This window comes from Ovis aries, chromosome 3, assembly GCF_016772045.2.
Source record: "Ovis aries strain OAR_USU_Benz2616 breed Rambouillet chromosome 3, ARS-UI_Ramb_v3.0, whole genome shotgun sequence".
NCBI classification, from domain to species: Eukaryota; Metazoa; Chordata; class Mammalia; order Artiodactyla; family Bovidae; genus Ovis; species Ovis aries.
The window spans coordinates 118699097-118723540 of record NC_056056.1 but is presented as its reverse complement, the minus strand read 5'-3'; the positions used below and the strand labels follow the sequence as shown (position 1 = coordinate 118723540).

The window sequence follows — 24444 nt, the reverse complement described above, 5'->3', positions numbered from 1 at the left end:
ATGTAATCTCTACAGTCACCACCCAAGGCACCCCTGTGGAGGCCACAATTTGCAGGAATGTCACTTCAACATGCACTGATATTGTAAAGAGTCAGACTACTGACTTTTTAATCCAAAAGATATCCCAAAGAGAAAAGAAAGCATGGTAGATATGAGACAAGTCGGAAATTAACAAAGACAAGGTGTTTACTTACCCCCAAGTGTTTTCATTTATCTGCCTCGCTCAAAAACTACTTTTATGATCTTGGATTTATAATAAATACTGAATAACAATATGCATTATAATAATATTCTGAATATAGGCATATAACCCAGCTGAGAAAGCAAAGCGAAAACAAAAAACAAGGCTATGGCCTGCATCTTTTCAGTCCCTTTATAGAATACTTATAAGCAACTGAAAAAAAGAACACAAAATTCCAAAAGACCCAGCTGTAAAAATTTCACTAGCCTTATTCATCTTTCTTTAAAAAACAAAAACAAAAAAAAAAAAAGAAAGAAAGAAACACTGCATTTTGTAAAAAGCAAACTTGTGAACTGCATTTAAAATGAATACCCAAAGAATTCCAAATATGCAGGGTTCTATGGGCTGCCATTTTTTCCCACTGGATTTTTAAACAATGTTGAATCATGACTGTTTGAAATACTTCAGTGCCATCATTTAACAATGTTCAAAATGTCAAGAGCCATATTTTGCCCCAGTGGCCACTTTTCAGCAAATAACACATCCTTTGAAGTCAAAATACTCCTAAATGATGCCAAGTGAGAATTTCTAGGCTAGAACAGTCGAATTTTTCTACTTTTAAAGAAATCAATAATCCTTGGAATGACAAGTAGGAAAACAACACTTTCATCATCGAAAGTTGTGAATTTTTCAGTTTCAAATGTCAGTAAATTCCTTTACCCCACGGCAATATTTTTACACATTGTTTCCTAGTTAAACCATAATCATAAGCCTATAGTGAACTTTTTTTTTAACTTGATGCTCCTGAGGAATAATCACACATGGATCATAATAAATTCCACAGAAATAAAGGGCAATCATCCAAGACAAAGGGAAAGAAATACTTTATTTGGCCTCAACACCTACCACACAGCTGCTATTCCAAGGGCACTGATGTGTGTTTCATTTGACAAATATGTAATTTATCCAGTTTTCTTGACTAGAACTATATGCTGAGCCATGCTTCAGACCCGGCCTCACTCTGATATCACAAAATGCCCTGGCAAAGAAATCATAAAACAAAAGCTTAAACCAAATAATCAAAAGCAAATAGCATCTCCTCTGCGATGTTCTAAGGTACTTTTAAAACAAATACGTCAGCATCGCCCTCAAGCAATGGGATAAGTGTATACAGCCTTGGAATAAGTAAATGTATATAAAATTTCACTTATTTCCACAATAAAATGGAATCTAAAGGTGGAATTAGAATTTTCAATTCTAATCTCTTTTCCAAATTAATCCTTTAGACATGAGCAAGTTCAAAATCTCTCTCCATCTCATCTCTAAAATAATCATTTCTAGTTACTCAAATTAACTGTATTTGATGAAATGCCCATAGGTAAGATAAACTACTTTTAAAACATGATAAAAACTTTTAATGTAGAATCTGGAAAATAAATCATTTCAGTGTTCCTACTTTCTTCAAATTTCTCCAGAGTAGATGGGCTTACTCAATTCTTTCCCACTTAACTATAAAGAAGAAAGGTCATGGATGAACCCAAAATGGTAATCCCAAAAAATCTCTAAAAGATTTAAACAAACAACTATACCTTTTATTCTAAGAAACCTTGAGTACCAGAGAAACTGACAAATACAATTGAAAAGTTAAATTGTCAGAGAGGAGAAGATCAATAGACATTTAATAGTGCTGCATCTTGTTAGAATTAACTGCCTGGAAAATACAGCCCAAATAATATCTGACACAAAAGTCTTCAATCCCTATGACCAGCCAGGCAAAATCCAGTTAATTCAAAGACTTCAGCCGATGCAGACCTTCAAGGAAAACAACTGACATGGGCAACAGGAAGGAGCCATGTGGCAAAAGCATTCTAAAGCCTCCACGGGTACAAATAAGGTGCCAGTGAGCACTGAATCAAGAATAAATCCAGTTCAAACCATCTACCATGGATCCTCAGCACAGATGCTCTGGGAAAGAAGCCAACAGAAGCCCAGTGAAAGTTTAAAACGGTGAGTATCTATCAAAATAAATATGAGCCAATGCAACTGCAACTGTGCTAAAGGACAAGCTATCAGCATTTTTTTATGTCTATCATCAGACTCCCAGATTCAAACACTATACAAGCACCTGGAAAAGTACAGGAAAGGAAAGGACAGGCGGGTAGGGACGCTTACTGACAAGGGAAAACAGCTGTTGTTTGTCCCACGCACCATATACACGGGAAGCCCATGTCTAGTGGTGTTTATAATCAGTGAATTAATGAATGTAGCCCTTTATTGCTCAAAAACACGTACAGATCAAATCTTTAAAGAAACCATCAAGCGTTGTGCATAAGTCCACCTGTAATGATTCAAAATATTACCTTTCTCATCCCATGAAAAGCAGATGGATGTAGCTTCTGGGGATGGGCTCTCTACTCTTTTTCAGCTAGACTCTTAATGAAGACAGCTATTCATAGAGGGAAGGTCATTACATTCAGTAACCCACTTGTCCTTTCCATCAAGGCTGCCACACTCGTCAATTTTGTGAAGCCATTTAAGGAAGGACTCCAAGTTCATATAAGATTTAGCTTCCAACAGAGAATCAAAAACTTAAGAGATGAATATTAGTGTGTTAAAAGCATGTTGGGTGAGAATAATGAGGTTATAAGAAAGTAGGTTTGTCAGACACACATTTACCAGAGCACCTTAAGGGTAAACTTTGTCCTTTACCAGTATTTTGAAGGTGCCGGGTTTAAACAAAACATACCCTTCACCTCTGATAAAGAGCTGCACCATCAAGGGCATTTTAAATAGGTGCTTTTAGCATGCTAAACAGCAACAAAGAGATTAGCAAGCCAAACTGCTCTTAACTCATGTTGGAATCCAAAAGGCTGAAGCTCTTTCAGAATTATAGCAGCAGGGAATTCAGTGTTACTACAGAGGTACATTAGCTTTGAAAAACTAAGTGCAGATGACAAGATGATGTAAACTGATAATATGCAATAATACAGGCAGCTCACCCCCCGCCTCCGCCAATACAGTACATTTATATGTGAAAGCAACTAAGAGACAGATGGCTGGCAAGAAATTTCCCTATGGCATTTGTGCGTGTCCGTTCAGTGCTTGTATTTGGGTCATTTGCTAGGATAAACCCCATGTGACAAGCTCAACAGAGGTAAGGCAAAGCAATCCATACAGGCTTCACTTAATTTTAATATACTGTTAAGAGATGTACTTGTTCAAACAGCAGAATGACTTTTTCCACATAGACGTGATTAAACAGTCAAAACTTAGCTAGAAAATAAAATGTCCTATAAAATATTTTATAAACTGTAAATTGTATCCACTGGCCTTTTTTTTTCAATACATTTTCAACTGGGAAAGAAATGACAATGAAATAACACTCTTGTACACACTGGCTTCTTCCAGCAAAGACCTGAAAAGACAACTTTAGATACAAAGCAAACTTCTTTCTTATTTACTCTGATTTTATAGTAATTCTTTCTAAACATTCATTTACTAAATATCAGACACATCTTCAATGGTTGAACGTACTACAATTTTAAGATAACAAACCCAGATTGGTCCAAGGCAAATTTACTAGAGAGAACATTTTACAGAGAAGTTAGAGGAACGGGTCATTTCACAAGAAATTCTTATACCCAGTCAAAAGCCCAAACTGATAATAACATTAAAAGATCAAGTAGAAAATCCAGTTTAATATCTTTAGAAAAAGAAATACATATATTAAAAAAAAACAAACTTGTGTGTATACTTTAAATCCTCTGTTTCTTCATTTAAATACTGTTAATGAAACTCTTTATGACATCCAGGAAAAAAATGAGTACTTTTAAACTGAGATTCACATTTACATCTAGATGAATAACTAAACTAGGAGTGTGCTATTGAGACTTTGGGGTGGTTTGGATTTCAAGAGTAGAAATTCCTGTTGTAGAGTTGCTTCACCAAGTTTTACACAATTACTGCACACCAGTAACTAAGAAACCCAAAGACAGTGTTAGTGATCATGGTTGAGTTTAACAACTGCAGAATGAGCAATAAGAAAAATTTTTTTCAAAGCGGCCACATAGCCCATTTCCTACTTTCAGAAACTCAAAATTGTCTTTTTAAACTAATATGTTATTTTAGTCACATTAGAATAAAACGATGAATTTGTGGCATTAACTTATTTACTTGTTATCTACTATAAAAAGCATGCCATCAATTAGAAGACGTGTGCAAAATGAAATGAGAGTAGGAAACAGCAGTTATAGTTTTACTTTTGTTGCTTTGAAGGAAACTGACACCTCTGTTGGTGTTATCTTATGCAAAACATAACAGGACTTTTAAAGAGGATGAAGGGAAAGTGATGCAATGTTATCCTCAACAAATATGTCAGAGAGCAGAGAAATTTGGGTCAGCAAGTTTTCCCCACTAGCCTAAAATTAAATTTCTCCAGAAAATGAAACGGTCCTTCAAGAATTCACATGCAACATGACTTAAAATTTAGCAATGACTGTATATTTATAATTCCAATTGTACTCTAACCACAAATTAAGATTCAATACAGTTATTACTAGATTGAAGGCAAGGGGAGAGGGGGAAGAAGCTGAAACCATATATGCTTTTTCATCAGATATGGTGAATTCCACTCTTCTACTGTTTGTTTCATCACATTAGAGACATATTCTTAACTTTAGCACAGAAACACTTGTAAAATATTAAATTTTACCATAGGGAAATTGATTTTGCTAAAAGAAGGTTTCAGATTACCACTTAATTTCAACCAAGCTACATCAAACACTGAATGTAATTACATATATAGTTTATAAAGTAAACTTGATCACTATATTTAAAAGAAATGATAACTTGGAGAAGTACCACAGCAATAATGTTTAAGCTGAAGCAATAGAAAGCCCTCCTACAGTAAATGCCAGATTCGTCAGCTAAAATGCAGAGTCTTGATTTCACTAACCAAGTCGAGCATAAAAGTCATCTCTCTCCTTGAGCTGCTCTCTCACTCCCAGTACGGCTCTCTCCTTTGAAACCATATTTCACTACAGTTTTGGGGAGGGCTGGGAAAGCAGGGAAGCAGCAGAAACCACAGATGTAGTTTAAACAAGTTTCACACCTGAGTCCTTGTAGTCTGAAATGGAGTGGTGGAAATAAACACATGACCATCCTCCTACAATTTCCACTTGCCACTCCCAGCTTTGTTCCCCTTCTCACACCAGTGAGTTAGAGCAGTGGTCAGAAAGTCTACATGGAAAGTCACAATCTACAGCTCACCTTGGTACTGAACTACCTGAACACGCTATGCAGACACCGAGTAAGTTTCACGCTCCTAGTCATACGTACTTCATAATTTCTAGGATTCATAAAAACCAAGGGATACTGGTTAAGACTTCATACTCGGAAAAATATGTAATCACACACACAGTTCTGCTACTAGGAAAACTAGAGTCAAATACACTTTTCAAATTGTAGCTAACTATAATTTATATTTACAGGCCTTCAATATCATATTGGTATATATTATCTATATATCATCTATTGGGCATGCATCAACTACATGATATGGGCAAATTATCACATTGAATTCATCTATGTAGCTAGGTATGTCAGGAATTTTGACACTCCATTCAATCTATAGCAGGTAAAGAACTTACAACAATTGCCAACTATCAAAGCACAACTAATTTATCATCATACTTACACTCTGTCCAAGTTACAACACTAACACTTCTGACTCAGGAGTCAAGAACACAAAATAAACTTTAAGTCTACAGAGAAAAGTATATTCAAATGTAGTTGAGTCCCAGCCTTAATCTTTGTTGGATAGATTCTTCTGACTACTTTTTAAAGAACTGGACAGCAATAAAGAGTAACCACGCCAGTGATGCTTGATTTATCAGTGTTCTACAATAGTTACAGTATTACAGTGTTACTTCCTTATATAAGCTCTTAATTATTGGCTTAAATACTTACTCTTCAAACTGTCCCCAACAGTACCAATAACAGCCCAGATTCTCCCCTGAGCTCACTTTACTGAAAAGTCACCCAACTCCGGAAAGCAAGAGTTTTCTCTGCCAGTACCCTAGAAATAGCAGGTGCATAGTAACACAAAGTTGGAGGGAACAGAAGCAGCTCATATCACTCTTACACACAGACCATTTGTTTCTCAGAGCTTGCAGCATAATTGCCAAAGCCCGCATGCACATTGCTTGAAAGTTAAGGAAAAGTTTATGTCTACCAGAGGCTTTCTATCAACTAGTATCTGATAGACACTCACATAAAAGGCACTGAGAAGGGTCTGCTGGATGTTCTTGCATCTATTACCAGGGGATTTCGTAACAGACCAGGGTGTGAACCAAGATTTGGTGACTTAACGCTTACAACCAGGAACACGCTTTTAAGTGGGAGAGGGGGCACAGCAGAGGATATAGAATCAGGCTAATCACCATCTAGAGAAGATTCTACCTTCCTCTTCCCTGTCAACCACTTTGCTTAAGTTCACTCCCTGCCTCGCCCTGACCCTGGGGATCCATTCTCTTTCCATAACCCAGAGAGGCTGCTGAAAAGCTGTCAAAGTAAATCTGTGCTCACTTTTTGGATGGTTTAATTTCAATGGAGCATGAAACACCCCAGGACGGTTAATAAGTTTAGCCAGGCGTGCTGTTCTCCCCAATATATTTTAATTATGCATCTGTTTTCATTGTAGCCAGATTAAGTCACCGGAAAGACACAAATTGGAATTTCCCCTAATGGAGCTTTTCATCAGTTTCTAAACACTAACAACGTTTAAAAAAATAGGTAGAGACACGAGGACAACTGTGACATTTCCCAGAAATCGATGCAGTTTCTTTGACAACACAGTTCAGGTCTCATTAGCCACCCAAACTAACCCAAATGCAGAAGACAACCTCAGTCTCTAGGGGCGTCTTCTTCCCCCAATTAGCACAAAAGAATCGCTAACTTCGAAAGTAAAACTCCCAAACAGAAATGAAGGCCCAGGCTTTTTATAAAGTAATACTCCATTGATTTGTGCGAGAGGCGGGGGCGCAGCACTGCCATGGCGCAAAGTAATGTACACCACGCGTCAAAAGGGAAAGTTGGAACAGTGCGATCTCTCCACTATTTGGGCAACTGTCAAATGTGTTTCAACCTCGGGAAATAAAAGTGTCCCATCAATAAAAGGAAACGTTACAGGGAAGATCTATCAGAGTGCAGGGAGCAGCTTCCTTCCAGCCCAGACGTAAAATCGCTCAATGTGCTTTTGTTGCACCAAGGAATACCTAAGAATTGTTTTTTAATGCGTTCATTAAACAGTTTCCCAAATTGCTGAGACTTCCGCTAAGAAACTTAAGCGTCTGCCAACAGTCTAGAAGCAAGGGAGAGGAACCTGCTGCAAAGTAAGAACCCAAACTCCCCCAGCCCGCCCTGTGCGCCCGCATCCCGAATGTTTGCTTTAGGTTCGGATGTTTACGCGTCTCCTAAGCCGTCAGGTGCAGGAATAGTCCCTCCAAGATGCACTTCCAGCCTTAAAGCGGGAAGCTTCAAAGCCACCACGGAGTCCCCAGGCAGCCCGTCACCCCTTCCTCTTACCCCTTACCTGTCATCATAGCAAAAATCCGCACTCAGGGTGTTGAGATACAAGGCGAGCCCCAGAGCGCTGCTCACCAACTCTGCAATCATCTCTCCACCGCCTTCCCTCCGGCTCGGCTCCCAGCGCGAGGGCAGCAGCGGCAACAAAAAACAGAAGCATCAATCCCCACCTTCTGCCGCTTTCTCCTCCCAGCTTCACTTTTCCCTCGCTTCCCCACCCTTCCTTCCTCCCTCGGGTCCTTCCAATCCACCGCTCTCCTTCTCCTCCTCGCCCGGCTCCGCAGCTCCTGCGTCCTCCCCGGGTGCGGGCTCACACCGCGCTCCCCATGCCCTGCGCCGGCGAGCGGCAAGCGGCGTTCGGGCTCCGCGTCCCCCGGCGGATGCACAAGGCTGGTCCTTCGCGCGGCTCGTAGCCGCCACCCTAACCCATGGCAGTGCGGGACGCCCTAGGTGCGGAGTGGGACTCGGAGAAGGTGGGAGAGTGCGGGATGGGGGCAGAGGGACCGGACCGAGCCGGGCTCTGGGACCAGCTGGAGGAAGAGAGAGAGAGAGAAGGGCGGCTGGGAGGGACAAGGCAAACCGCCTCCCCTCGCCGCCTCGCGGGCGCACGGCTCCTATGCCGCTCGGGCAGACTCCGGCCGCCACAGCGGCTGCAGCTCATTCACTCTTTATTAGCTCCCCTCCCGGCCCTAGCCCCTTATCCAGTGAAGTGAGAAGCGGTGGCTGGAGCCTCCAGAAGCTCCCGCGTGGGGTTCTCGGCGCTGTCCCCCCGCGCCTGCGTGGCCAACCCTCCATCCCCGGATCGCCCCGCCCCTTTCCCCACCCAGACCCACCCCCTAAGGTTCCGCCCACGTTACCCCCTAGGCTAGAGGCTCCTCCCACTCTCTCCCCGGGCGGGAGGCTCCGCCTTCCCACCTCCCGCCCTCCCCCCGTTTTGCTCACCTTCGATTTCAGTCTGGGAAGCCGCGGGGACCCAGGGGCGACGGCTGGAAAACAGCCCAAAGAGGTAGCTGGAGTGCGCCCTGGGCGCGGGAGAAATGAGACCGGGAGGACGCGGTCGCTAGCTCCTCTGCTGCCTGGCGGCGCCTGGCACCAGCAGGATCTCAACCCCGGGCGCTGCGTGTGCCAAGCGATGCCAGGCGTAAGTCCAGTCAGCTGGAGAGACTTCTGGGGACCGGGAGAGGAAGAACAGGTTTGGCTAGTGTTGCAGACTTGGTCGCCACGAACACACACGCAACGCGTCAGACACCCTCACTGTGCAGGAGCCGAAATGGGGTGGGTAGTGGGGGTTGGCGAGTTTGAGGGGGCATCTTAGGAGGGAGAGATTTCAGCTCCGAGCCGACCTTTGTCCCGAATGTCAATGGAGAGACGGGTGGGGAGGGAAATAGTCCCTCAGTTAGCTTAAAAAGAAAGGACCCCAACAGAGGACAAAAAGATTAGCACGCACCCAGGCGTACCCGCAGCTGCGGCGGCTTTTCGTGGTTTCAAGGGAACTGTCAGTCGGACTGGGAGAACGAACACAGAGAAGAGACGTCTTAACGACCCAGCACAGCGCTATGCTTAAACCTAGAAAGACTGGAAGCTAATGCCCTTTCCTTTCCGCCCGGATGCAGGACTGGATGGAAGGCATCCAACATGATGAAATATTGTGTAGAAGAATGGTCTGTGGAGAACGAGGTCTGGGTACTAAAGTTGCAGGACCGAAGAGGACCGTGGGCTGCCTGCCACACCTCTTCTCGACTTGGCCTTTCCGGCTGGATGAGCGGCTCCCTTGGACCACGAAGTACACTGCTGCAGCGCCCCCTGCTGCTTAGCAGCCGCAAAGCATAAAAAACTGACCCCGGGAGGCCGACTTCCCCTCTCCCCCGCCTCTCAAACCTAACCAGCACCTAACCAGCAAGTTCTCCAAAACGGCCTGGAGAAATTGACCACCCCCCACCACCCCCATCCCCAGGATGTCTAACAGTGGCCTGAAAATCAAGTACCGTGGTTTGGGTGTCTGCAAAACAAAGCTCCATCTTTTCCTGAGTTCACGAGGAAATCGATGTAGACATAGATGAAACCATGAATATTCATTATATTGTGCCATGCTCGATGGTTCCATTTTTGTGCCTTGGGAAAAAAGTAAATGCACATAAGAGGGAATTGTATCTGTAAAGGTAGGGGCTGATCTTTACCTTTTTTTTTCTTTCTTTTTAACCTCATAACCTCTGCCCACTGTCAAAAAGTTTGACCCATCAAAGGCCCTCTCTGTCTCTCCATTGCACTTACCTGTTGATACTGGATCCTAGGACACTTGGAAGAAGATCAAGCTTCTCTAGAATCAGATGCCTGAGTGTGAGTCCCTATTCTAGTGCTTCCCATCTGGGTGACCTTTAGCCAGTCACTTAACCTCTTTGTTCCTCAGTTTTCTCACCTATAAAACAGTGATGATAGTAATACCTCTCTCTGGGCACATAATTATGAAGATGAAAGTAGTCAACATATGTAAAGCCCTTATTACCTAAATTAAATATAAGTGGTAACTATTATTTATTATTATTATTACTCTCTCCAGGGTTCCCTGGTAGCTTATATGGTAAAAAATCTGCCTTCAGTGTAGTAGACCTGGGTTCCATCCCTGGGTCAGGAAGATTCCCTGGAGAAGGGAATGGCTACTCACTGCAGTATTCTTGCCTGGAGAACTCCATGGGCTAGAGGAGCCTGGCAGGCTACAGCTCATAGACTTGCAAAGAGTTGGACACCACTGAGTGACTAACACTTTCATTTTCATTCTCTCCAACTTCCTCTTATCCTTCAGGCTATCAACTACAACCCATATGTTTACCTGCGAAACACATCTCATCACAACCACACTGCTGCAGTCCTCATCCAAGCTACCCACGTTCCCATCGTGGACTAATGCAGAAGCTTTCCAAGCGGTCTCCTTGCTTCTGTAATTTCCACCGCTCCTCAGTTATAACTTCAGGTAATAAAGGATTCTTTTGAAACCCTATGAACTCCCTGCTTAGGGGAGAAAAAAAAATATTCAGTGACTTCTTGTTATACATGGAATAAAACCCCAATCCTTACCACAACCAGCCAAGCCTCCATCTGGCCCGGTGACTCTCCCCATCTCACTGTGCTCCAGTGCCCCAGCCACACAGACATCCTGTTCCTCTGGAATTTACACTTTACTTTCTCCCACATGGAATGCCTTCTACCCAGACCTTCTCCAGTTCCTTCTCAGCATTCAAGTCTTGGTTCAAATGTCATTGCCTAGAAAGGCTTTTCCAGCCCACACTTTAGGAAGTAGCCTCTCCACCAGCGATCCCTATCCCATCTGCCTGCATTAATTTCTTCATCGTAGGTGTATCTAGAATCAACACCAGAAGAGCAGCTCCAAGAAACCAGGGACCTTATCAGTCTTGTTTCCCATGTGATGCCTAGCACCTATAAATATCTGGACAATTAAAATGAAAAAAAAAATGACAAGAAATAAACAAGTAAATATGTTCAGCAGAAACTATAACAACTGAAAATACACAAACTTTAATCTTGAGAGAATAGGGCAAGCTGATTTGTTCTCAATGTTAGAGATAGTGAAAAATTAACAAAGGAGAGAGGGAGGAAGTAGGTTAAACCTTCTTAAGAATGCATCGACTCTGCAGGAAAGTGGGAGAGGTAGGAAGTCACAGACAGCCCTGTTCGATAATTAAGAGGACTCAGAGGAATGAGAGTATAAGAGCTTTGGGTTCAGCCTGCTAAAAGCTTGTAAGCATTTCCCAGAGCTGTCTCCATTTTCAAGACTCCAACAGTTTTAAAGGAACATTTGCTATACTCCTCCCTTGCCCCCTCCTTTTCTCCTCTCCCCATCTCCAGCTCCTCCGAATTAGAAGCACAGGACACTGTGAGAGATGCCACAGAGTGCCACATCTTGCCATCCCTGATGAATGAAAGGCTGGAAATCCAGCCGCTTTTAACACATTTTCCTTCTATAATTTAACGTGGGTCTCAGTATTCTTCCAGTGCATTAAGCCTTGGTCTCTTTCACCGCTTTCCAAGGGCTCAGAAGCAGCCGATGCTTGCATTTTCAACCTTCCTTAAACAACTTTGGGGAGAAATCAGATTAAAGATGTAAAGATGTCATCACTCTCCTTGGAGATCATTTCCAACCTGAGGACATTCCTTTTTAATTTATTAAGGTGTACTTACCCATTTTGAGACTGCTGCCTGAGTTCTGAAATATATATATATATATATATATATATATATATATTCTATTTAAAGTTGCTATTGCTCTTCACAGATGAAAGAAATTAAGCTGGCTGCCTTGAGTTTTCTACCTTAGATACAAGACTGGCCAAAAAAGTGCTAAGCCCTTATTTTCCCCAAGTAGTTTCCACACATCTGCTACCTCACCACTTCCTCAATGAATAATTTTTTATAGTTGCCCCGACCTACCCTGCGTTTGTTCTGTATTCCCAGTCCTTTGTTGTATAATTCATACCTCTGCAGTGCCAGTTCCCTGGGGTAAAGATTTCCTTATTTGCCTAAGACAGTTCTGGTTTATTGCGCAATACCATCTTCCCTTTGGGTGTTGCATAAATATTAACTAAAAATCCACATCTGGTCTTGGTCGTCATTTCTATTTGTCCTAATACAACTTCCCTTTGAACAATTCATTTGGAAGGTGTGCCAAGGGTGAAATGTGGCACATAAATTCTCCCGCTGCCTGGGATGCCTTTTAAAGCACCCACAGACTTGGTTATTTATGAACAGAAGATTTGCACCTCGTCCTTGCTCTCTCAATTCTAAAATTGTACCAGGCCAAAGTAATTACAATCTCCCATATGTTTTGTGAAAAGGTATCCAAGAATCTCCTGCTAAAATCTTAACAGATTGACTAGGAAGCAGAAAGGCACTAGCCCAGCAGGTGAAACTGCCTATTAAGGGAGGTCAGGACAGGGCTTTCTGCTGAGGGACTCCTAAGCTCTGGGCTTTACTCAGGAAATAACCCTGCGGGAGAAAAACAGCAGAGCGTGGGTGAAATGTGGGTCAGGGAGCTGAAAGAGGCACCCGGGCTGTTTGGGTAACTAATGACAGTCAATGCATTCGCTACACGTTACCTTTCCACGTTTCCAAGCATACCTTAAAATGCTACCCTGTAGATGCTACCAGTGTAACCACACTTTATCCCCACGCTTGCCATCTATTAGGAATGTAATTAGGAAGAAGCAGCAGTGGACAGAGATCCTGTCCCCCTCTGTCCCCAAGGGCAGTTAAGGACCAGCTGCTGCTAAAAGAATGATCACTTTAAGACTCTCCCAGTCTCCCAGCTTCCAGTTCAGAGACGTGGAGGTGGAGGAGGAGTGTAGAAATAACGTGCTAATAACCAGATAGGGATAATTGCAGAGATGTTGAGGCTAATGATAGAATTCAAAAACTCAATCAAACAAACCAAGGACGGCCTCCTTCATAGAATCTCTCTGAAAGCTATTACATGCACTGGTATAAACAGTGATCAAAAATATTCTAACAGCTTGAAAATGGCACAGAATTTTGGCTAACAGAGTTTTGAAAAGACTCAGATTCCATATAATAAAAAAAAAAAAAGTAGAAAGAAGATTAGTTTTGATGTGGACCTTAGGTAAATTAACCAGTTATTCATGAATATTGCCTTGATGCTTAGCCCAACCTGAATGGACTCTTTAGAGCCAGTATCATCCAGTAAAACTTTGTACAAAGGTGGTTTAATACCTATGCTCCTCAATGTGGTAGCCATCAGCTATGTGTGGCTACTGAGCATATAAAGTACAGTGACTAAGGCATTAAACTTTAAGTTTTATTTAATTTTAATTAATTCAAATGTACACAGCAACATTGTCTAGTGGCTACTACGCTGGACAACACAATGATTTCCCTTAAAAGCTAGTTGCCTACTCCTCACAGTGGTCAAAGCTTTATTTAGCCTGACTCCTCTTGCTCTAATATCTCTACAGGCATGTGTGACCCGCTTTTATGAAACAGCTACGGGCCCTGAACACTTTTTAGGTATTAGGCATTTTGTGGAGCACAGTCTATGTTGTGATCTCATTTAATCCTCTCAAGAGCCCTGGGAGATAGGTACCTTTACCACCATATTTTACAGATAAGGAAATGAAGGTTGAGAAATTGTCCATAGTCTGACAGCCTCTAAGTGATGAATCTGACATTTGAAATGTATGTCTTTTAACTCCAAAATCTATTTGTTAACTCAGTGTAGTCTCCCATTAAAAAGGCCATATCTTTATTAGGATCTATTTCAGGAAAGGGAATTCCTGGCTATAGCCAAGGTGTTTTGATTAAATCCATATTTTCCCTCCTCTACTATCCCTCAAAAGATTCAGGATAAAACACTGTGGAAGTCTTTCTTTGTCTATCATTTTTGCTTGATTTTTCCCAAATCTGATATAGACACCTGCAAAGACCACACTCTAACGTGTGATAGAAACTCCCCCATAAAACGTACATGCATACCATATATTTTTAAGAATAAATGTATTCAAGCATGCATAGACTTTTTCCTAACATAATCCACACCATCTATGAGGAATAATTAAGATAAGCATAACCCAAAATTCAATACAATAATAAAAGTATTAATGAAAATAAAAATTTGGAAAACCAACTAAAGTATTTATCAAGTGACTTAATATTATTAATGTATTATAGCAATATATAATTACTATATAATGTTATGTTATTTTAATATAATTAATTTCATCAATATTGTATTATTGTATGATATTATATGAAATCACTCAGTCATGTCTGACTCTTTGCAACCCCATGCACTATAGTCCCAGGCTCCTCCGTCCATGGGATTTTCCAGGCAAGAGTACTAGAGTGGGTTGCATTTCCTTCTCCGATAATATTATATATCATATATAATTAATGTTATATAATAATATTAAGCCACTTGTATAAATGCTTTAGTTGGTTTTCCAAATGTTAAAGACGCTTTATTATGTTAAGAACACCACTATATACTTGCATGTCATAAAGCCTGTTAAATCCACTTATTATTCCTATTAAAATGATTAGATTCCTATTAAATAAATGACAAAAATCAATTCATTTAAAACTTTTGCAATAAATTTAATTAAATTGTATAACTTATTTAATAATTACAAGTGAATTCTACATTTATGGCCTTACATATAGTCTTCCACTATCCTGTACTTTTCTTTCCAATACTCTTTATTCTTTTATCATTTTTTTCTTGTTCTTTTCATTCTGTTCTTTCATTTTTACATGTTTTGCTCCAAGAAAAGGATTGAAATTTCAATGCACAAAACAACAAATATCTTCACCCTCACATGTGTGAAGATCTTGCCCTGTGATATACAAACTAATCAGAAAAGAGGTTGTCTGCAATGGTAGATGTGAAGCTAAGGCATTTATTTTCTTGGCAATCAGTTCCAGAGAGTCAGTCCTTGGATTGAAATGAACAAATGATGTCAACATGAAATTCATCAGTTCCAAGCTGAACACCGATGGGAACCTGGATCAGGAGCCTCTCATTCCTCTGGACCACCTCCCTGAGTTAATCATATGCCAGTGCTGGGCTGGAAGGTTGTGATCCATTACCTTTGATACTTTTGGCCAAGTGTCTCCCCTGATTTATACTGCAAAGTGACACAGGCAGCTACTGAATCTGCTTCCTCTCAGGAGAGATGGGTTTTCATTTTCCAGAATTTTACATAAATGGAAGCTCAATGGAAATAACACTATGCACTTTTTCAGGGGTGAGAGTTGCCTTCTTTCACTGAGCATAATTATTTTGAAATTCTTCTATGTTTATGCATATTAATAGTTCATTTCTTTTCATCTCTTTCTCTGAGTAATATTCTATTTGTATGGCTATATTACCATGTGTTTTTCCATTGATCTGTTGATGAACAGAATTTGAATTGTTTCCAGTTTACAAACAAAGCTGCAGTCAACACTTATGAGAAAGCTCTATTTGAACATAAACTTTCATATATCTTGTTTAAATACTTAGGAGTGGGATGGCTGAGTCATTTGGTAGTGTTTAATATTTTAAGAAACTGCCAGACTTATTCCAAGGTAGTTATAATATTTAACATTCCCATAAGCAGCTTATGAGAGTTCCAGTTATTCCACATCCTTGCCACATTTGAGGATCAGTCTTAATTTTAGACATCTAAGTGTATAGTAGTATCTCATTATACTTTTAATTTCCATTTCCGTAATACTAATGATGTTGAACATGTTTTCATATGCTTATTTTCAACCCATACATCTTTGGTGCTATATCTGTTCAAATCATTTCCCCCTCTTCCCCTCATCTCCCTTCTCCCCTGACTCCTCTTCCTCCCTCTCTTCTTCTACATTGTTGTTAGCTGCTTGAGCAACACCAGTTTATTAGCTTACAGTTTTGTAGTCCTAAGTCCAACATGGCTCAACTGCATTCTCAGTTCAAGATCTCATATGATGGAAATTTAGGGGTTTTAGATGCTTCCCTGGTGGTTCAACGGTAAAGAATCCTCTTGCCAATGCAAAAGATGAAGATTCGATCCCCCTGGAGAAGGAAATGGCAACCCACTCCAGGATTCTTGCCTGGAAAATCCCATGGACAGAGGGGCCTGGTGGGCTACAGTCCATGTGGTCACAGAGTTGGACACCACTCAGCAGCTAAACAACAAAGGGGTTTAGAGAGCTGGGCTCTCACCTGGAGGCTCTAGAGAATTCAACTTCCGAACTCATTCAGTTGTTGGCAGAATTCAGTTCTTTGCAGTTGTAGAACTGAGGTTTCCATTTCTTTGCCCCTTCAGTTTTGTTTGTTTTTGCTGTACCAGGTGGCATGTGGTATCTTAGTTCCCCAACCAGGGATCAAATCTATGCACCCTGCAGTGAAATACCTAACCACTGAACAACCAGGAAATTCTCTGCCTCTTAGCTTCTGGAGGCTGTCCTTTTCCTTCTCACAAGGACCCCTATGTTTGCCAACCATCAGCTATGTTTGAAGGCTTCCCTGGTGGCTCAGCAGCAAAGAATCTGCCTACAATGCAGGGGAGTTGGGTTGAATTCCTGGATCAGGGTGATCCCCTGGAGAAGAAGATGGCAACCCACTTCAGTATCCTTGCCAGGGAAATCCCATGGACAGAGAAGCCAGTTGGGCTACAACAACAAACGTTTTGGGTTTTGGGTTTGGGGTTGTTTTTTTGTTGTTGTTGTTGTTTTCCCCTTTAAAACAATTGCATTGCTGTTTTCTTATTGGATTTTGAGAGTTCTTTATTTAAAACTAAAGTCCTGCGTAAGATAAGTAATTTGCAAACATTTCTCTCAGTTTGTGGCTTGTCAGTATTTTTCAAAGATCAGAAATTCTTAATTTTTATTAAATTCATCTTTTTCTTTGTTTTTTGACCTCATTTTTGACCCAAGAAATGTTTGCCTATTTTAAGGTCACAAAGATTTTCTCCTGTTTTTCTCTGTAAGTATTATCATTCAGGGTTTTAGAATTAGGTCAATGATTCATTTTTACTTAATTTTTATATATGGATGAGGTATGACTCAAAGTTTGCTTCTGTTGGAGTTGGTTGGTTGGTTTTTTGTGTGTTTGTTTGCTTTTGGTCCTTGGATGTTCAGTTGTTCCAGCACAGTTTGTTAGACTTCCCTGGTGGCTCAGATGGTAAAGCGTCTGTCTACAATGTGGGAGACCTGGGTTCAATCCCTGGGTTAGGAAGATTCCCTAGAGAAGGAAATGGCAACCCACTCCAGTACTGTTGCCTTGAAAATCCCATGGACGGAGGAGCTTGGTGCAGGCTACTATCCATGGGGTCCCAAAGAGTCAGGCACGACTGAGCGATTTCACTTTCACTTTCAGTTTGTTAAAAAGTCTGTTTCCCCGCTGAATTGCCTTTGTATATTTGTTAACTGTTACATACTTGTTTAGTCGCTAAGTAGTGGCCAACTCTTCTGTGACCCCATAGACTGTAGCCCACCAGACTCCTTTGTCCATGGGATTTCCCAGGCAAGAATACTGGAGCAGGTTGCCATTTCCTTCTCCAGGGGATCTTCCCAACCCAGGGATTGAACCCCTGTCTTCTGCATTACAGGCAGATTCTCCACCACAGAACCACCCAGGGAAGCCCTAATTGAGGTATGGGTAGGTCTTTTTCTGGGTATATATTCTGTCCATTGATCCTTTTGTCTATTTTTATGCCAGTATCAAATTGCCTTGATTACTGAAGCTTTATAAGTCTTGAAATCGGGTAGTATAAAACAAATCTGTTCTTTTTTTTTTTTTTTTAATAATTCCCTCAGTCAGTTCAGTTCAGTCACTCAGTCATGTCCTACTCTTTGTGACCCCATGAATTGCAGCACGTCAGGCCTCCCTGTCCATCACCAACTCCAGGAGTTCACCCAAACCCACATCCATCGAGTCGGTGATGCCATCCAGCCATCCCATCCTCTGTCGTCCCCTTCTGTTTAATTATAATAGTTTAAGCTGTATTTCTCTTTGCTATTTATTATAAGCCCTTATAATCTGGCTCTTATTTGCTTCTTCTTGATTTATTTATTAAGTATATTTATATGTAAGTATGTGACTAGGTACATGCGGCATTTAGGTATTTAAATGTAATTGTATCTGTTTCCTGAGTGTATGAGAAGCAGAGTGAACAGTTATGACCTACAATAATAGTAGTAGAATGGGCAGTCACTATTAAGACATGCAGGTATCACTCCTCCTAACCAATATCCTTAAAATATTTGTTCAACGGGTATTTTTCTCTATGTTCAAAATGACAAACCTATTATATGCTTGGAAAATGACACAATACTATAACCTAGGTGGGATTATCACTCACATCTATACTGTCATTGGATTGCACTAATCACCAACATTCTGCCCTGGTGGCTGAGTGGTAAAGAGGTCGCCTGCAAAGCAGAAGACACAAGAGATGCATGTTTGATCCCTGGATCAGGAAGATCCCCTGGAGAAGAAAATGGCAACCCCCTCCAGTATTCTTGCCTAGGAAATCCCATGGACACCATAGGCAGAGGAGCCTGGTGGGCTGCCGTCCATGAAGTCTCAAAAGAGTCCAGCACAACTAAACAACGACAAAACAATTTAATGGATGTGGTTAAAAGGGTTTTTTTTTTGTTGTTGTTGTTGTTGTTTTCTTTTTAGCATTTAAATTCCCTGCCTCCTCTCATGCATTCATAGCAGCAAAACATTTCCCAATTTCCTGTGGTTCCTGTTCTAGCATCAGTTTTACTTTTTTGAGGCTTCAGAACAAGCACCTAAACTGTAGTTGTAAATCATTGGTTCTCAGCAAATAGCATAGATCGTGTTCTATAGTCAGTTTTATCCCTCAGCTGATGGGAACTACAGACTTAAGTCTCAGGGTTATTGCATAGGCCCCCTACTTGCATGAGCAGGCTACAAAACTACTCAGTGGAGATGGGCTGATCCTGACCCAATGGGATTTCTGAGTTGCAATTCAAGGGAGTAATCATCTTTTTAGCTTGCCAGTTATGAAAGGAGTCAAACATGCACTCTATTTCCAATTTGTTTCAGTTGTAATTTTGTATCCCTAATGGATCAGAGTAGTGGGCAACTGCCTGGCTGACCCATCTTCTAACCTGGCTCTGGGTATGGGTGCCAATTCCATTGCTGACAATACACTACAAAAAGCCAGACATGGTAGCTGCCTACAGGTACACTTCTACCTTGTATGAATACTTTGTTTTCCCTTATCCCTCCTCCCCATCCCCTTTACTGTCTCTCTTACCTACTGCCAAATTAAACTGGGGTTCTGATGTAGGAACACAGAGGGGAAAAAAAAAGGCGTTTATTTTGTGGTGTCTGTGCTTAGTCACAACCAACTCTTTGCGACCATATGGACTTTAGCCCACCAGGCTCCTCTGTCCAGGGAATTATCCAAGCAAGAATATGAGACAGGTTGCCATTTCCTCCTCCAGGGTATCTTCCTGACTCAGGGATCAAACATGGGTCTCCTGTGTCTCCTGCACTGCAGGTGGGTTCTTTACCTGCTGAGCCATTCTACCAGCACTATGCCAGCTATTTTAAGTACGCTATGTAACTGAATTCCCTGTCTCACCAGATGGGTGTTGTTAGTGTCTTTTCACAATCCACAAAACTGAGGGTCAATGATATGAAGTAACTTGTGCTAGATGGTACAACTAGTAAATGATGACCCAGAATTCTATGGTACACCCGTCTTGTTTCAAAAGCTTTTTTTTGTATTCTAAATCACATACGATGTCTAGCTTATTCACAATATTGAGAACTATCTTCAGTATGAAGTTATCATCCTTTGATGTGTGTAAGACGAATCATCAGGCTGTACACCTTAAACTTACACAGTGCCATGTGTCATTTATATCTCAAAAAACCTAGAAGAAAACACTTTTTTTTTGGCCGTACCACTTGGCTTATAGGATCTTACTTTACCCAGGGCCTTGGCAGATAAAGCACCAAGTCCTAACCAGTGGACTGCCAGGGAATTGCCAAATATTTTTTAAAGAAGAAGCTAAGATTCAGGCAGAGAAGGGATTAATTCCCACTGTTGGAAGTTTTATACTTCAATTTAGTATTGAGAGCCAAGTGAAGGAGTTGCCACTCTACACAGATAGACATAAAGGAATACTTTTTAAAAACTATTTTATAGATAGAGAAAAATCAGTCTTTTACCTTGAGGCCAGATAAAGAGATTATAGAATACAATGTATTCACAAAGACCTACTAATTACATTTCCTATTTTTCATCTGATTAAAATTGCCTCTAAAAATTTTTTTTTAATAACAGAAACATCAGATAACAAAGAAGTAAAAATTGGCTATCCATCCTTGGAAAGCATTCAAACGTTCTGGAAACAATTATTTGGTAAAAGCAACTCCAAACAACAACAAAAATTCCTTAAGAATATGTATAGATACTTTTGGAAAATTCTAGAACTGTATAATATTAAGTCAAGGATCATTCCTTAAAACTGATGTTGGGAATGGTTGCCAGGGGCTGGTGGAGGGGCAATGCAGAGCTCCTGTTCAGTGGTATAGAGTTTCAGTCAAGTTGAAAACATCATAAAGATCTGCCGTCCTACATTTGCCATATAGTCAACAACACTGCACTGTACACTTAAGGATTATCAAGACGGTAAATTTTATGTTATGCGTTCTTTACCACGGGTAAAAAAGAGATGCTGGTAAATCAACTTTAAGTGATAATTAATGAAACTTGCAGAGTACCTCTTTTAAGACCATTTCAAGTTGTCAGATAATTTTTAATTAAGAATTACTATTTATTTGTATCATTTTTAAGTTATCCTACTAAATATATTTTAAAAATATACATTACAGCATATCTCTGTAATACCAACACATTTCAATAAGCTGACAGTTGGCAGAATTATTTCAGCAAAATAGACCATGTATTTAAAGGAAGATTAATTTGTTTGCTATTTTTCTAATGCATTTAGCTGAAAATGGTATAAAATGAGTTAAACTCAAAGTGTTTGTCTGAATGTCCGTAAAATAAGGCTTCTACCAAAGTGGTCTTCAGTTCAGTTCAGTCGCTCAGTTGTGTCCGACTCTTTGCGACCCCATGAATCGCAGCACGTCAGGCCTCCCTGTCCATCACCAACTCCTGGAGTTCACTCAAATTCATGTGCATCAAGTCGGTGATGCCATCTAGCCATCTCATCCTCTGTCGTCCCTACTCCTCCTGCCCTCAATCTTTCCCAGCATCAGGGTCTTTTCCAATGAGTCAACTCTTTGCATGAGGTGGCCAAAGTATTGGAGTTTCAGCCTCAATATCAGTCCTTCCAATGAACACCCAGGACTGATCTCCTTTAGGATGGACTGATTGGATCTCCTTGCAGTCCAAGGGACTCTCAAAAGTCTTCTCCAGCACCACAGTTCAAAAGCATCAATTCTTTGGTGCTCAGCTTTCTTCACAGTCCAAGTCTCATATCCATACATGACCACTGGAAAAACCATAGCCTTGACTAGACAGAACTTTGTTGGCAAAGTAATGTCTCTGCTTTTGAATATGCTATCTAGGTTGGTCATAACCTTCCTTCCAAGGAGTAAGCATCTTTTAATTTCATGGCTGCAATCACCATCTGCAATGATTTTGGAGCCCCCAAAAATAAAGTCTGACACTGTTTCCACTGTTTCCCCATCTATTTGCCATGAAGTGATGGGACCAGATGCCATGATCTTAGTTTTCTGAATGTTGAGCTTAAAGTGGTCTTAGAAGAGGTCATTTCCTGTCTCAGATCAGTCATTAGACCTAAAATATTATTTAAGATAGAAACTTTTTAGGAAAAACATCAACAAAAATAGTTTCCGTTTCCTATGATTCATTAATTACTGCTGCTGCTAAGTCGCTTCAGTCGTGTCGACTCTGTGCGACCCCATAGACGGCAGCCTACCAGGCTCCTCCATCCATGGGATTTTCCACGCAAGAGTACTGGAGTGGGGTGCCATCACTAATTGCTACTTATTAGTAAAGCGTACAGCCCCCAAATATAAGTGACTACTTGGTTCCTTAATTATACTTCTCCTGGCTCATATAAAAACAAAAAAGCCTTTGCAATGTAAAGTCAGTGAGAACAGGAAAATACTTCACTATCCTCACCAGTCCCTTGAAATCCAAGTTCCTAATCCAAAGCCCTTTTCTTTGAAATCTCATGCAACAGCAGTATTACTGACAACATTGAAAGTCATCTTTAGAATGTAAAGTAATTTAGAATTACTTTTCAGAACTTTAAAACATAACTTGTCTTTCTTTTAAGATCACGTGTTCAGAAATTTGCATTTTCATGGGTAGAGCTGATCCATGGATTAGCTTAGTTTCATAACGGAGATATGTTTTTATGAAAGTGAAAGTGTTAGTTGCAGTTGTGTCCTATCCTTTGTGACCCTGTGAACTGTAGCCTGTCCATGGAATTCTCCAGGCAAGAATACTGGAGTGGGTTGCCATTTCCTCCTCCTGGGGAACTTCTGGACCCAGGGATCGAACCCACATCTCCTGCATTTGCAGGCTGATTCTGTACCACTGAGCCACCTGGGAAGCCCAACAATCCCATATATGCATTTAAAAACATATATATCCCAACCCATGGCACTATTTTTAAATTGCTCAGTTCATGTCTTCTTAGTGCCACTCAACAGTAATCACAAGTGCCCTTTTCATTCGAGTTCAAATCTCAACCAAAGTCTGAAATGATTCTCACCATGGCAGAAAATACATCTGCACCCTTCGCAAGAGGACAGGACCTGGGGTCCATGTGCTTCCTGTTTTCCCTCACAGTTTGCTTACTGAACGAATAGTTTCCCCTTAGCCCAGTTGTGTTGGTTAAATCTATGTATATATCCAGACATCTGTTTTGGTTTTCTCTCATCACTTCAAACTCCATATGGATGCAGAGCTTTTCCCTGCACCCAAGCCCACATGGCTGGGCCCTGACATTCTGTCTAACTTTGACAGGCTTATCCATGGAGACTGAGCTCTTTTACCTGGACCCTCTCGCTGCTCAAGGAGGTTCTGCTATATATCATTTAAAACCACAGCTCCATCCGTCTCTTGACTTCTAGTCTAGGCTGATGCCTATGGGCTCCTTTGGCTATATTCCCATTCTGCAGACTGAGTCTCCTTGGATAGCCATACCTGCTGGAATCAAGCCCAAATTCATCAAACATCTTTGGACTCTACAGTTGGACAAGAGAGTCCCTTCATGAAGTCACCCAACAGCTGGGGAGTTTTTTATTTCACAGTAACAGTTTTTTCACCACCTTCAGTCTTGTGCTGATTAGGTCCCAGTGCAAATCGCTTCTATATATATTTCCATTTACCATTCTGTCCATTCTCACAAATTTAGTGTGAGACTTTCAGTTCTGGCACATGGCAGCTGAAGAATGCTGTGGGATAGTAAACAACTCATTTCTTTTACATTTATATTTGAAGACTAGCAATAAAATGTGATACTAACTCTTTACACTGGCAGACACAGGAACCTTGAATAGTGAGATTATTAATTGATTTTTATAAAATTATTTAATGAGACTTATTTAAATTGCTTTGATTAAAGTATTTATACTTACTAATTATAAATTGTAGTTTTCTGTATGAATATTTTAGAAGAATCATCATTTACTTTGAAAACAAAATAATTTTTTTATATTTTTTACATATATTCATAGTTTTGATGAAAATACATGTTGTACACTTTGGATATAATAGTATGTTTAGTTCATTAGATCATTACTGTTATCAGAAAACAAACTAGGTAAAAATCTTGATTTCACAACATAATGAGTTTGCTGAGTTGAAACATGAATGCAAGAAAATAATTTTATAGAAAAAATAATATATATATTACAGTTGTTTATTTTATTATTTATCAAGACATCACTAGCCTATCAACCAAATGACCAACATGAGCAAAAGTAATTAAATTCATTCAACTTTGGTATTTTGCCAAATGTCAGTCATATGAAAAATCATAACTTTACACATTTTCAGATTTTGTTATAGAAGTATATTTATCACAGTAGAAAAGCTATTTGATTTACAAGGTAGATGGTATGTTTATACTCCATTTACACTCTTGCCTTGAGCTCAGCAAATGTTAGGGGCAGGCATAACTTCTATTTCATATCA

General features: G+C 40.5%; 2 protein-coding genes across 2 annotated transcripts in view; one reads left to right on the top strand and one right to left on the bottom strand.

The window, feature by feature from the left end:
- Nucleotides 1-8534, bottom strand: part of TMTC2 (transmembrane O-mannosyltransferase targeting cadherins 2) — a 435678-nt gene extending 427144 nt beyond the window's left edge. The window contains exon 1 of the mRNA XM_004006230.6: nucleotides 7773-8534. Within this exon, the coding sequence (XP_004006279.2) occupies nucleotides 7773-7855 (83 nt within the window). The 5' untranslated portion in view covers nucleotides 7856-8534. The remainder of the gene's footprint in view (nucleotides 1-7772) is intronic.
- LOC132659530 (uncharacterized) lies at nucleotides 8092-13090 on the top strand. Its single transcript, XM_060413666.1, has 3 exons — nucleotides 8092-8174; nucleotides 8216-8906; nucleotides 9379-13090. The coding sequence occupies exons 1-3, from the start codon at nucleotides 8092-8094 to the stop codon at nucleotides 9577-9579; spliced, it is 975 nt and encodes a 324-aa protein (XP_060269649.1). The 3' UTR covers nucleotides 9580-13090.
- The last annotated feature ends 11354 nt before the right edge of the window (nucleotides 13091-24444 follow it).